This window comes from Heterodontus francisci, chromosome 15, assembly GCF_036365525.1.
Source record: "Heterodontus francisci isolate sHetFra1 chromosome 15, sHetFra1.hap1, whole genome shotgun sequence".
In the NCBI taxonomy this organism is placed as follows: Eukaryota; Metazoa; Chordata; class Chondrichthyes; order Heterodontiformes; family Heterodontidae; genus Heterodontus; species Heterodontus francisci.
In genome coordinates this window covers 47,579,517-47,593,039 of record NC_090385.1, presented here as the reverse complement: position 1 = coordinate 47,593,039, position 13,523 = coordinate 47,579,517, and the positions used below count along the sequence as shown (strand labels likewise).

The 13,523-nt window shown below is 44.1% G+C and overlaps 1 protein-coding gene across 1 annotated transcript in view; it reads right to left on the bottom strand.

Moving 5' to 3' along the window:
* Nucleotides 1–13,523, bottom strand: part of LOC137377412 (disks large homolog 3-like) — a 550,827-nt gene that overhangs the window by 19,740 nt on the left and 517,564 nt on the right. The window contains exons 28-32 of the mRNA XM_068046991.1: nt 12,043–12,145; nt 9,922–9,963; nt 8,528–8,578; nt 6,596–6,697; nt 496–668 (exon numbers count right to left, since the gene is read on the bottom strand). Of these exons, the coding sequence (XP_067903092.1) occupies nt 496–668; nt 6,596–6,697; nt 8,528–8,578; nt 9,922–9,963; nt 12,043–12,145 (471 nt within the window). The remainder of the gene's footprint in view (nt 1–495; nt 669–6,595; nt 6,698–8,527; nt 8,579–9,921; nt 9,964–12,042; nt 12,146–13,523) is intronic.

The following is a 13,523-nucleotide window of genomic DNA, read 5'->3' as shown; positions in this document are numbered from 1 at the left end:
TTTGTGAAAGAGTAGTTTACCTGTTTAAGTGACAATTTTTCATGTGTTCAGGCTTTCATACCATAAGATACTGCCTATTATCTACCAGGAAAATCCCCTTGAGATCATACATTTCATGAGACATCTCTTCTAAAGTTCATTTATAAATTCAAACTTATTCTAAGACTCACTTGCGATTCTTTTTTTCCATTGTTCGCAGAAAATACTTTTCTATATGTTCAACACAAATATTTTCATCATCCGGTGTTAGAGTGAATCTGTATTTCTGCAGTGAAGAAAGCTTATTTGAACCCAAAAGAGGGGATCTTATGGGGAGTGTTCCATGGTGATGGGGAGTATCCTACTGTATGGATAGACTGCACTCCAATTTAAGAGTAAGGCAGCCCATAATGCCAATAGGCAATACATAACTTCTATTAAAGGTACAACTGTAGCAGTTAACCTTCCATTTAACTAGATATAAATTTTATTTTTGTAACCCTTAACTGTACTCACCCTCTCAGCTACAGCTCTAACAGACTGAATGCTGGTCCCATACAGATTGTCATTATATTGGCCAGCTTCAATGAACTTGTTGTCCTGAATGTCTTTCTCCATCTGTTCTCGGGAAGTTACAAAGTGATAATCCTGCCCATCAATTTCATTCTCACGTCTTGACCTGGTGGTGTCTGCAAGGCAGAGGAACAGCAGTGGATTAAATTATATTTCTTTTGATGTGCTGTGAATTACATAGAATATACAGCACTGAAATAGGCCTATTGGTCCGACCACTCCATGCTGGCATTTATGCTGCACTCATGCTTCCTTTCATCCTTCCGCATTTAACTATCAGCAGAACCCTTTATTCCCTTCTCCTTCATATGCTTTTCTAGCTTCCCTTTAATACATCGACACCAGGGTTGTCCAACCTTTTTGAGCGGAGGGTTGCATTACGATTTTTGCTTGGCCTGGGGGGGCCGGTGAGCAAACTTCAAAGATAAAGGCATTAAAAATTTATCTTACTAATAAAAACAACAACAAATGTGCATTTGTTGAAGAAGCTGTGAATGAGAAGATTTATTGACTTACTTTCTCATCAGTATATTGAAAACTGATTTAGTGACATACCTGGCATTGTTTTTGCTTGCATATGTAGTCAATCTCTGCCTGCACACTTGATGTAGCGATGCAGAGTATTCTGGATAGATATCCATCTGTCAGGAGTGATCTTGATCCCTCTCTCCGCCCGTGTTCTCCCCCCGCCTCTCTCTCACCCTCTGTCCCACCCCTCTCTGTGCCCTCTGTCTCCCCACCCCATCTGTCTCCTGCACCCCCGTCTCTGTCTCCCCCCAATCTGTGTTCCCGCTCCTCTCTGTGTTCCCCCTTCTCGCTGTCTCTCTCTGTCCCCCCTCCTCTCTCTCTCTGTTTACCCTGCCCGCCCCCCCCCCCCTCCACAATCTCTCTCCCTCTCCCACTCTGTCTGACAGTTGCACTGAGTGGGAGCACTCAGCACAGCAGCTTTGTGCTCGGTCAGTTTGTTTAAAAACATCGCACAGAACTTCACCGCTCAGCTGCTGAAGCAGGAATACGCTTCCCAACATCGGACAGATTCGGGGTTTTCCGGCGGGCTTTTAAAAAAAAGTCAGAAAACCCCAAATCTGTCAAAGTTGGGAGGCGCATTCCTGCTTTAGCAACTGAGCTGCAAAACTGACAGCACGATGTTTTTAAAAAGGCCAATCTGCAAGAAGACGACAAAGGGAAATTTCCAATTTCCAGTCACGGAGCCCTGGGGAGATTGAACAACAGCCCGGGTACAGTTTGCATCCGTGGGCCAGATGGAAACCTTTGGAGGGCCAGATCCTGGCCCGCAGGCATAACAACCCTGATCTATACTATTCACCCCAACAACTCTGTGGTAGCGAATTCTCACCATCTCTAAGAAGTTTCTTTTGAATTCCTTATTAGATTTCTTGGTGACTATTTTATATTGATGGCCTCTAATTTTGCTCTTCCACGCAGTAGCATTGGTGAAGCGATAGCAAAATGAGCAATGAAAATTCTAAGTTCCAGTGGGAATTAAGATTCAGTCACCCAAATAGCTGGATTCAGAATATATCCATCAAGACCATAAAGATTCCAGGTTCCATCCCGAGCCTCTGCTGAGGTAACTGACCCTAGCCACTTGTCTTCAGCACCCCAGACTAGGGTGGGGACATCAACTTCTCGTCATTCTTCAGTGACCCCTACCGGAAAGTGGATGTCAGGTGACGTCAAGGTAACCTGATGACATTACTTAAGCTTGCACTTGAGGAATGGAAATTTGTGCAAGATGCCAGAAGGTTGATAATGCCATGAAACTGAAACTTCAACACACTATGAGGTGGGTCCTACATTTTAGAGATAAAGGCTGAATACAAATTAAAACCAATCAGTGGGCCATATACAGTTGCACAACAATATCAGTCCTTCACACAAGAAACACAAGTTCCAAAAATGAAAAGAGAGTGCTCCCTAATACACAGAAAAGCAATTCTCTTCTCCTACACAAGACTGGTCACAGCTTTAATCCTGGTTTGGACACAAAATCTAAATGCAAGGAGAGCAGTGTAGTTGCCCTTGACATCAGGCAACATTAACCCGAGCATGGTACCACCAAAAAAATGGCTGGAGAGATCAGGAGAGCTTCTTTTTTGGATAGTTTCACTAAGAGATGGAATACCTTACCATCCATAACTTTTAAGAGGGAAATGGAGAAATATTTGAAAAAGGAATTTTTGTGAACAGGTATGGGGACAGTCAGGGGAATGGGATTAAGTGGAGAGTTCTTTCCAGAAGCTGCAACAGGTACAAAGAGCTAAATGGCCTCTTTCTGAGCTGTAAAGCTCGAAAAAGGCCATTAAATACTGGCATGCAGTGGAAGATTTTGGCCACAAGGGGTCCTCTGTTATACAGCACTTTATAGTTATGGCCTGTGCTGATTTATTTATTTTTTATTTAGAGATACAGCACTGAAACAGGCCCTTCGGCCCACCAAGTCTGTGCCAACCATCAACCACCCATTTATACTAATCCTACATTAATCCCATATTACTACCACATCCCCACCTTCCCTCAATTCCCCTACCACCTACCTATACTAGGGGCAATTTATAATGGCCAATTTACCTATCAACCGGAGCACCCGGCGAAAACCCACGCAATCACAGGGAGAACTTGCAAACTCCGCACAGGCAGTACCCAGAATCAAACCCGGGTCCCTGGAGCTGTGAGGCTGCGGTGCTAATCACTACGCCACTGTGCTGCCCTGGGGGGCATTTCTCTGTTCTTTTCATCCTCTTTCAACATGTATTTTCTCGGAGCTGTTCCAGCTCTGCCACCACAACTTCACTAGAAGTGCGGTGGAAATCCTATTGACAGCTTTTCCTTACACTTGATGAATTTGCAGCAGCAACACAGGAGCACATCTAAAGAAATTGGGGGCAGCGCAGTGGTTAGCACCACAGCCTCACAGCTCCAGTGATCTGGGTTCGATTCTGGGTACTGCCTGTGCGGAGTTTGCAAGTTCTCCCTGAGACTGTGTGGGCTTCTGCCGGGTGCTCCAGTTTCCTCCCACAGCCAAAGACTTTGCAGGTTGATAGGTAAATTGCCCCTAGTGTGGGTAGGTGGTAGGAGAATTGAGAGGAGGGGATTAATGTAGGATTAGTATAAATGGGTGGTTGATGGTTGGCACAGACTCGATGGGCCTGTTTCAGTGCTGTATCTCTCTCTCTAAATTCCTGGCCTTTGTTTCAAGCCTAGATTGAGCCCATTCATAGTCAATAAGTAGAGAATTTCTGTTTCAGATTTATATTTTTCGACCCATTCATGTAGCTAGCAAAATCAACACCCCACTTTCTGTATTGTCAGGTTTATGCTGGGTGTTAGCATAGCTTTCAAACTGGGGACCCTGGGGGGTACTTGATCTCATTGGATTTTTGTATTTCTATGTATTCTGTTTAGTTACCAGCACAGTATTCTATTATTACATACTAATAAAACATCTACTCCAGTAATAATTTGCATAGCTGACACTTTTGCATATTAGGACCAGGGATTCCTGGGAAAGTACCAATAGTTGTAGGGGTCCCTGTGGATTGTCTACATTTTTTTTGAAGTGGACTCGCAGCAGATTGTTAATGTTATATGAGGGCACCCCACAAAAGGTTAGCATGCAAATAAGTAGGAAGACAAATGGAATGTTGGCATTTATTGCAGTTCAGAGAAAGTTCACTCGGCTGATTCCTGGGTTGAAGGGGCTGTCTTATGAGGAAAGGTTGAGCAGGTTGGGCCTATACTCATTGGAGTTTAGCAGGATGAGATGTGATCTTACTGAAACATAAAAGATTCTGAGGGAGCTTAACAGGGTAGATGCTGCAAGCATTTTCCCCTCGTGGGGGAAATCTATAACAAGGTGGGGAGAAGACAATTGCCCACCTCCTTCTGGAATGTATCTTTGCAAAACAGGTGTGCAAAGAGATGCAGTGGTTTTTGTCGAGGTTCATCCCAAGCAGCTCTGTAACACAGCAGTCTGTGCTCTACGGGCTGTTCCCAGGGACGCACACCAAGATAAACATCAACTGCTGCTGGAGGACTATCAATTCGGTGAAAGACGCTCTTTGCTCTGCCCAAAACTTGCTGGTCTTCCAGCACAAAGCATTGTCCACGACCGAATGTTGCAGACTGGCACATTCCAAGGTCCAGGACTACGTGCTGAGGGACGCACTAAAGCTTGGGGCAGCCACGGCAAAGGCTCAATGGGGAAAGACCACTGTGTAAGGTCCCCCCACCAAGGTGAACTGAGGGGCTGAATCCATGGGAAACCCCTCGAACTGTACCCAAAAAATATTTGTTTGCTGTAAAATGTACATGGCAGGTAAAATGAAATTGAAGGGTTGTGAGGCAACTCACTCCTGTATTGAAGGAAACTGATCTCCTTTTCACTCTTTGTATTGTTTGACTTGGTGCTTTTTGGAACTGTTTTGTAGTGTATTTTTTTTTTACAGATTTTTCTGAATAAAGTATATTTTGGAAAATAAAAAAAAATCTAGAACCAGGGGGCACAGTTTCAAACTACACGCTGACTCCTGACAATGCAGAGCATGCACAGGGCGATCGCGGATGTCATCAGTGCGTGCGAACATTTACCAGTATGCTGACGTCAGCACGCAATGATGTCCTCACCCCTAAATAGCCGCGATCGCTGCTTCTATTCCCCGAATAATACCCCGCTCCCTCCTGCCATCCCCACTTCAATCGCCGCTTTCAATTTCCTGCTCCCGACTACTCACTGCTCCATCCCGCCATCCTTGCTTCAATCGCCACTTCCCCCCCACGGCCACTTTCTCCCGCCCTCGCCGCTCCCCCCCACCTCAGACACTCGTTCCCCACTTCCATCCCCAACAACCCCCCCCCCCCCCTCACTCGCTCCAGGCCTCGCCATTTCACCCCCTCAGCCACTCGCTCCAGGCCTCGCCTCTTCCTCCCCTCAGCCGATCGCTCCCGCCACGCTGCCCGCAGAAGCGGCAGGGGTGAGGAACAAGCCACCAAAGCGGCAAGGCAGGGAATGAGCGGCCGAGGGGTGACGGGGCAACGTGGGAGTGAGTGGCTGCAGGGTGGGAAGCGGTGAGGCCTGGAGCGAGCGGCCAAAGCGGCATGGCAGGGAGCGAGCAGCCGAGGGGTGGGGAAATGGTGTGGTAAGGGTGGGAGCAAAAGGCTAAAGAAAGGCAGCGGCGAGGCGTGGAGCCAGCAGACAGGCATGGGAGGGAGCAACGAAGAGAAGCACGATGGCAGGAGGGAGCAGGGTACTGATGGGGGTGGGATGGAGGCAACCATCGCAGCCATTGAAGGCATTTGGGATTAATTTGTTTATTTTTTGTGATAAACTGAGCTGCACCATCTTTATTATTGGCAGCTGCCTGAGACGTCGCAAGTAGTGATGTTTCAATGGATGAGGCTACATTTGCACATGTGCCAGTACTGCGGCATCTAGTGATTGTGTTGTCAGCAAACACAGCCTTCAAAATAAGGGGTCTCCCTTTTAAAACCGAGATGAGGAAAAATTTCTTCTCTCAGAGGATCGTTAATTTTTTGGAATTCTCTTCCCCAGAGAACAGCGGAGGCTAGATCATTCAATATATTCAAGGCTGGGTTAGACAGATTTTTGATTGACAAGGGAGTCAAGGGTTATGGGGGAGCAGACAAGAAAGTGGAGTTAAGGTCACAATCAGATCAAACATGATCTTATTGGATGGCAGAACAGGCCTGGAGGGGCTGAATGGCCTACTCCTATTTCTTATGTTCTTTATGTCTCTTATGTTTTCATGGGTTGAAAAAACACTTATTGAAGGTGCACAGCTCATTTTGTGGTCAAAATTCCAGTATATTTTGGTATTTTTCAAGTGTTTCTGAGCAATTGGTTTGGGGACCCAAGGTCTGAGGAAGTAAAGGAAGAACAGCAAAAGTACTGTGCATGAGAGTAAGGCAAAGTACCCAAAAGTGGAAGTTTCTAGGATAACTGATTTCAAAGAACAAGTTAGTTAAATGGCACATTACAAGATGAGATTTCAGAAGTGCTTACGTGGTACACAGGAACCAAACTTATTTGGGAACTCGGAGATCAAGTCGTCATTGATTCTGTCTTTCATTGGCCCCAGAATTATTATTGGCCGAGCATAGTGAACTGAAATTTAAAAACATCATTTACAGAGACAGCCTTGATTGAAACATCACACACAGGACCATTTATACTAAATAGCCTAAAACATCCACCCCCTCAACCACTGGCATACTGTGGCTGTAGTGTGCACTATCTACAGGATGCACTGCAGCAACTCACAAACATGCGACCTCCATCACCTAGGATGGGCAGCAGGTGCATCGGAACACCATCACCTCCAAGTTCTTCTTCCAAGTCACTTCCCATCTTGACTTGGACATAAATTGACATTCCTTCATTTATCACTGGATCAAAATTCTGGAAACCACTATCGAAAAGCACAGTGCTAGCCTTCAGCGCATGGACAGCACTGATTCTAGGAAAAGGCCACCAACAGCTTCTCAGGGCAACTAGTGATGGACAATAAATGCCAGCTTTGCCAGTGATGCTCACATCATGAGAATGATTTTTTTTTTTAAAGTGCTTCCTCAGCAAGAAGCTACCAGTGAAAATCCATGGATAACAACGACCAATCTCAAGCAGGATTTGATGAATTGCATATGGTTAAATAAACCATATGACATATGCCACAGAACTGATTTCTTCAACGAGTACCTCTCAAAACAAGAAACCTTTTTTTTATATAACGTTGCTTTCTTATTTTTCCCTTTTATAAGAACATCATGATATTTTGGAAAGTAACCCATTAGACTGAGCAAAGCAGTCCCTTTTGATAAATGAACTCACCAATATGTGATAACTTAGAAATTCCTACTGTGTAAAGGCTGTGCAGGAGAGATCCAGAAAATTGAGTTTGGGAACTTGCTCCTTTTCCACTTGCGCTGCACTTTGCATGAATTTTTTTGTCTGCAGTAGTGAGTCCTTTCACACAGACTACGTGAGAACTTTAGTTTATATTCAAGTATAATTCAAATCAGGTGTTAATGAAAATGCCCATGAAATTGATTTTTTTGCACCAGATGCACTAAGTTCACCAATTTGCTATTTCAAAATGGGCATTAAAAGAATTCAGTTTCTTACCTGTGGGGAAGGAATCTCAAAGTTGTATTATTCATTTATTTTTTACTACCATTCAATTATAAGCTATGAGGGCTGTTTTCAGTGCTCCCCTCTCACTGAATTTAATGGAAGAGGACAAAGAAGAAGAAGGAATTGATGTCTGAGATAACAGATTGTACCAGAGGTGAATTGCCCACATTATGCTACCAACTAATGCATAACTACCTGCCAATGGCAGAGGAGAACTACTTCCATGAGCTCTGGTTCTATAAGGAGGCAGTTACAGAGTGCTACCTGCTTCAAGTAGACTTGGAGCTGTAAGGACAGGACTGCAAATATACACAGAGCTCTCGACTGTTATGCTTCCAGGCTAGTAGAGGATTTAAAAAAAAATTCATACTGAGGATGTGTTGCTCACAAGGCCAGTGTTTACTGCCTGCCCCTATTTGCTTTTGAGAAGATGGTGCTGAACAACCTTGAACTGCTGCAGTGCGTGTGGTGAAGGTACTCACACAGTGCTATTAGGTAGGGAATTTCAGGATTTTGAAACAAGGGCCATGCAGGAACTGTGATATGTCCAAGTCAGGAAGGTAGGTGACTTGGAAAGAAACTTAAAGTGATGGTGTTCCCATGCATTTGCTAAACAATAGCACTCAAACTACCACAAAAATATCAGTCTAAATCTGAATTGAATAGGATGACACAGCACAGAAGGAAGCCATTTGGTCCGTCATGCGACCCTTTGGCAGAGCTATCCCATTATTCCCACTCCCCTTTCGAACATAATATTACAACTTTCTAGAAAGGAAGATCAATCTGAAAGTTTCTACTTACTCTCCAGACGTGTCACCGCTTCATAAGATAGAACAGTATCATCCTGACCCTCTATGAAGGCGGAAAATAGAAAAACATTACTATCAGCTGAAATCATCCTCATCAATTAGTCATCATCCTTCTCCCCTCCCCTCCTTTATGTATTTCCTATATAGTCTTGCTTAAATCTAATCTGCCAGATATTCATCTTAAGAAACAACTGGAATACAAAAGGAATTATATGTCAATCAGTGTTAGTGAAAGTTCATAATCTGAATGAAGGTAATGCAGAAAGTGTGGTGTAGTGGTAATGTCACTAGACTAGTGATCCAGAGGTCCAGGCTAATGCCCTGGGGACACATGTTCAAGGGAATTTAAATTCAATTAATTAATAAAAATCTGGAATTGAAAGCTAGTCTCAGTAATGGTGCCAATGAAACTATTGAATGTCACAAAACCCCATGTGGTTCACTAATGTCCTTTAGAGAAGGAAATCTTCCATCCTTACTCGGACAGGCCTACATGTGACTCCAAACCCACAGCAAATGGGTGACTCTTAAGTGCCCCCTGAAATTGCCTAGCAAGCTACTCAATTAAGAAAGGCAATTAGGGATGAGCAACAAATGTTGTGTCTGCGTGCGTTTCCTCCGGGTGCTCCGGTTTCCTCCCACATGCCAAAGACTTGCAGGTTGATTGGTTAATTGGCCATCATAAATTGCCCCTAGTATAGGTAGGTGGTAGGGAAATATATCGGGATAGGTGGGGATGTGATAGGAATACGGGATTAGTGCAGGATTAGTATAAATCGGTGGTTGATGGTCGGCACTGACTCGGTGGGCCGAACGGCCTGTTTAAGTGCTGTATCTCTAAAAAAAAAAAAAAAAATGCTGGTCTTACCAGGGACACCCATATCCCATGGAAAAAAAGTTTTACAGGTGTGTCTCTAGTGAGTGTTCCATGTTATGGCAGACTGGGGCTGGAACAAATACAAAGCAACAATGAACTGCATCTTTGTGAATTTCAGGACCAGACTGTGGACACCAGCACAGAATATGTGGGGAGAGCAGTCCAGACTGTCATGCTCACTGCTGGGGAAATGCATCAAAGTAAATGGTCCAAGTCAACTGCTCCATCCACCTCGATGAGACTGAAGCTGAAGACTCTAACTCTGTCCCACTCTGGTGACAACAAGTAGAGCTTGGGATTCCAATTTTTTCTTTAGCACTAATCAGGGGAATTAGGGCTGAGGTCCTGATTTTCTCTCCAACCATAAAATAGCTGAATAGTGGCCTCAGGATAAGCTGTGCAGGTGGTCAGTGTTCCCAACTGTCCCACCTGAAGACGGGATCTATGGAGACAAATGACCTGCAAAGGGAGAAGAAAAATAAATGAAGGAACCCCTAGGGGTTACTTACTGGAGCTGCTTTCACTGTCACTGGTGTTGGACGTCATACACTCTGCAAAAAAGCAAGGTGCCAGAGTTTCAGGTTATAAAAGGAGCAAACAGGTGGGCTGACTGTCCTTTGTAATGTGTTTCTGATTACAATGTACTGGCACAGTAACTTCCTGCACATTCCTAACACTGAATATTTTCAACTAGATTTGGAGAAACATGCTGATTGAAGACCTTAGTATGATTCTCAAGATTTTCTGTTTGCTGCAAAACTATCTGTTGCCCTGAGTGATGCAATTCGGGCGTCAGCAACAGGTCTAAATATAAAAAGCCCTCGGGTATTCCCAGCCACTATCCTTTATTATTGTGAGGATATGATAGCATATCACCCACTCCTGTAGGCCGATAATCTAATGCAGAATGCTGAGCTTGTCCTGTGGTGCCATCCACTCCTCAGATGTTCACTTTCCTCCTGCACATCTAACATGTTGGTTAGTGCAGCAGTAAAGGAAAATTCACTTTCAGCTACCTGTGCACTTCCTGAATCATCCAGCACCTTCACCAGCTAGGCCCATCTGTTCTACCTGAGAAAACCTGGCAGAGGTAAGATCAAAAAACTGAGAGAAAGGATCCAAAATGAGGAGTTATTAGATGCTGATAGATAAGGAGTGAATTATCAGCTAGTTATATACAGTGTGTAAGTGATGTAATAACCTACAGCAGCACAGCTCATAGGGTAGAATCTGTTGAATCAGTAGATTTAAGCAGTTTCTCTTATGGGGAAAGCTGATATCAGAAAGCACTGCCGAAAATACCCTTAAAATTTGTTGATCCTAGAAGAACATTCCCACGCTTGGAGTATTGGAACATAGAGCAGAAATTTGATGGAGGAAGATCAAATGGATAATTATAAACTTGATTATTTCTGATTTGGTTTATAGCTCTGATTCCCTGAACTGCAGCACCCAATGGGCCATGCAATTTATGACAGGCTCCAGCCTATCAACTAGAATATCTGTAAAACTAAAAATCAAAAATAAAACTAAAAACTGATCCCTTTTTGATTCTCATTTTATAAACCACACAAATTATAAACTTTCACAAAAAGCTCTCCACTTAGACACAAACCTTACACACATTATCAATAAAACCAACACATTATATTGTGACATAAGTATACGTTATCAGTGATGTGGTTTAGATTACATTAAATCACTATTTTATATATATATATATATATATATGTGTGTGTATTCTGAATGATTCTGAATTTATTGTATAATTGAACAGCAAAAAATATTAACTGGTAAACTAATTTAGTTTGCAACACTGGGTCAACATATTAAGAAGCTAGGAGAGAGGGAGCCCTGAATAACTGGTCTAAAAATGGACTTGTGGCACTGGGAGAGTTAATAAGGTTACTTGAACTGACAGTGGAAGCGAAGAAATGAAAAGGATATATTAGAACAGATATTCAAATACAGATGCTTGTGATTTTTACATTCACAAATGTTGGTCTCTCACTTACTCAGGTTCTTCATCCCGTAATAGTCATCACTCAATCCAGGGAACTCCTGGATCCAATCACCGGACAGCAATAATTTAGAAATAACACAGAAACAAAAAGAGATATAGAAACAGAGGAAAGCAGTGAATTAGCAGCTGGACTCCTGCACAGTGATAGAGCAGAATAGAGGTAGCTATTGGGGCCACTGCAGCTAGTGATGAGTATTCCTGTGATTTTTAACTGCTCCACAACATTGAGACCATGGAATATTCAAGCAGAATTTTAAGGCCGTTAAATTGAAATTGCATTAAATGTATTTGGTGCTAATTCACATTGGGCAGACATGATATTGGACACATGGTGCTAATTTTTGGTAATGTTGTTTAAAGAATTACAGCCTAAAATTGTTAATTCTGTGAATATAGACCCCAACATCAGGTCACACTCTGCTCACTGTCATAGACAGCAAAACTTCAGTCTGGAACTGCTGAGGCCCCATTTGGTACAGTCCATGGAAAGCTGTTTGGAACGTTGGAACCATAGTGCCGGCATGTTAGTGTTTGCATCATACTGGGTTAGTGTTCATAGAATGCTGTTCCCTCTGACCAGACTTTACATAAGCCTACAGTTACTTACGGTCATGATCACCTGTGCGTTCCTGTACAATATTCTCTTTGCTCCTGTAGAAGGTAAACTTTCGAGACAAGAGGAAGCTCTTTTTACGCTTGGCTCTGGATGACTGTGAAGGAGAAGAGGATGGATGGAGGACATGGGAGGACGAATGGATGTTTCATTCATGCAAAACACATTGTAAATGTGGATCAGCAGTAACATGGTGAGCAAAACTCCAGATGAACAAGGTATTTTTGCTTTTGTACAGCCTGTGTCATCTCCTTTAAATAGCCATCCAAATTACTGACTGTAACACAGCTAGCCAGCCAAGTTTCATTAAACCAGTATTCCCTGTTACCTGTTGATATTCTCGGCTCTGCAACAGCACTGTGGCAGTGATCAACTCCTGGCCAAATGCACTCTATGGACTGAATTTTGTTGGGGCGGCAGGGACTCCAACAACAGGCTTGAAAGCCGGGGGCAATTCTGCCTTGGCTGTTTGGGGGTACCTGGCTGCATTATAGGCCAATTCAGCAACTAATTGGTTGCTGTCAAGGCTTCCATCCCTTTAAAGGACAACAGTCCCCGCCAGCTCTTCAGTCTCAGCAGTGCCACTGAGAGTGGTGGCCACTGCTCCGACTGCACCCAGCTGAGAGGACACAGCGATGGACTACATCCTCGCAACAAGGTGAGTGGGGTCTGGGGTTGCTGGAGCCAGTCAAGCAGGCCCCAATGAGGTGGGCGGTTGGTGAGGGAGTGTTTGCCATGGGGGGACGGCCAATGCCACCGGGGCCCCCTTTGTGGGCCACAGAGTGCCTAATTAGGAACCTTCCCCCCCCACCACCATCAAGCCTGCAGGGAAGCCGCCAGGGTTCACCAGGCGGTCTCCCCACATGGTGGAGGGCCACCAGCCGCTGATAAAATGCCAGTGACGGCAGGAAGAGGCCCTTAATCGGCCACTTAAGTGGCACAATTGACTTCTTGGTGTGAGGGACATCGTCACCTTCCTCCCCGTTATGATAAAACACCATGGTGGCAGGAGGCAATGGGCCCTCCAGCCTACTGCCTTCCCTCACCATTTTACATTCCCCCCACGCCAGCTCCCAGTCTCTCCCTACAGGGCTGGTAAAATCTAGCTCTACATTTCTGACAGATACCATATTCATGTTGACAGTTTGGACTGCACTGAAACTACAGTCTTGTATGTGCATATTTGCTGCTCGGGACATCTGCACATTATCAACAATTCAGGGACTGTGTAGTGAATATCTGCTTCAAATTAGTGATTTAGATGCTTGCGTGTCTATAAGGAGTGGGCAATTTTAAGAGTTCATGCTGGCAACAGCCAGCCTTGCCAACTGGCAGCACACACCAAAAACTCTAGCACACACCTACCAGGACTTTTCAACTATAGTCAGAAAATTAGCATTGTGCATGCTCAAATTAATGCGCTTATGGTAGGCAATCCTACCTGCCACCAGTGCAGACTTAAAATTATCCCAAGA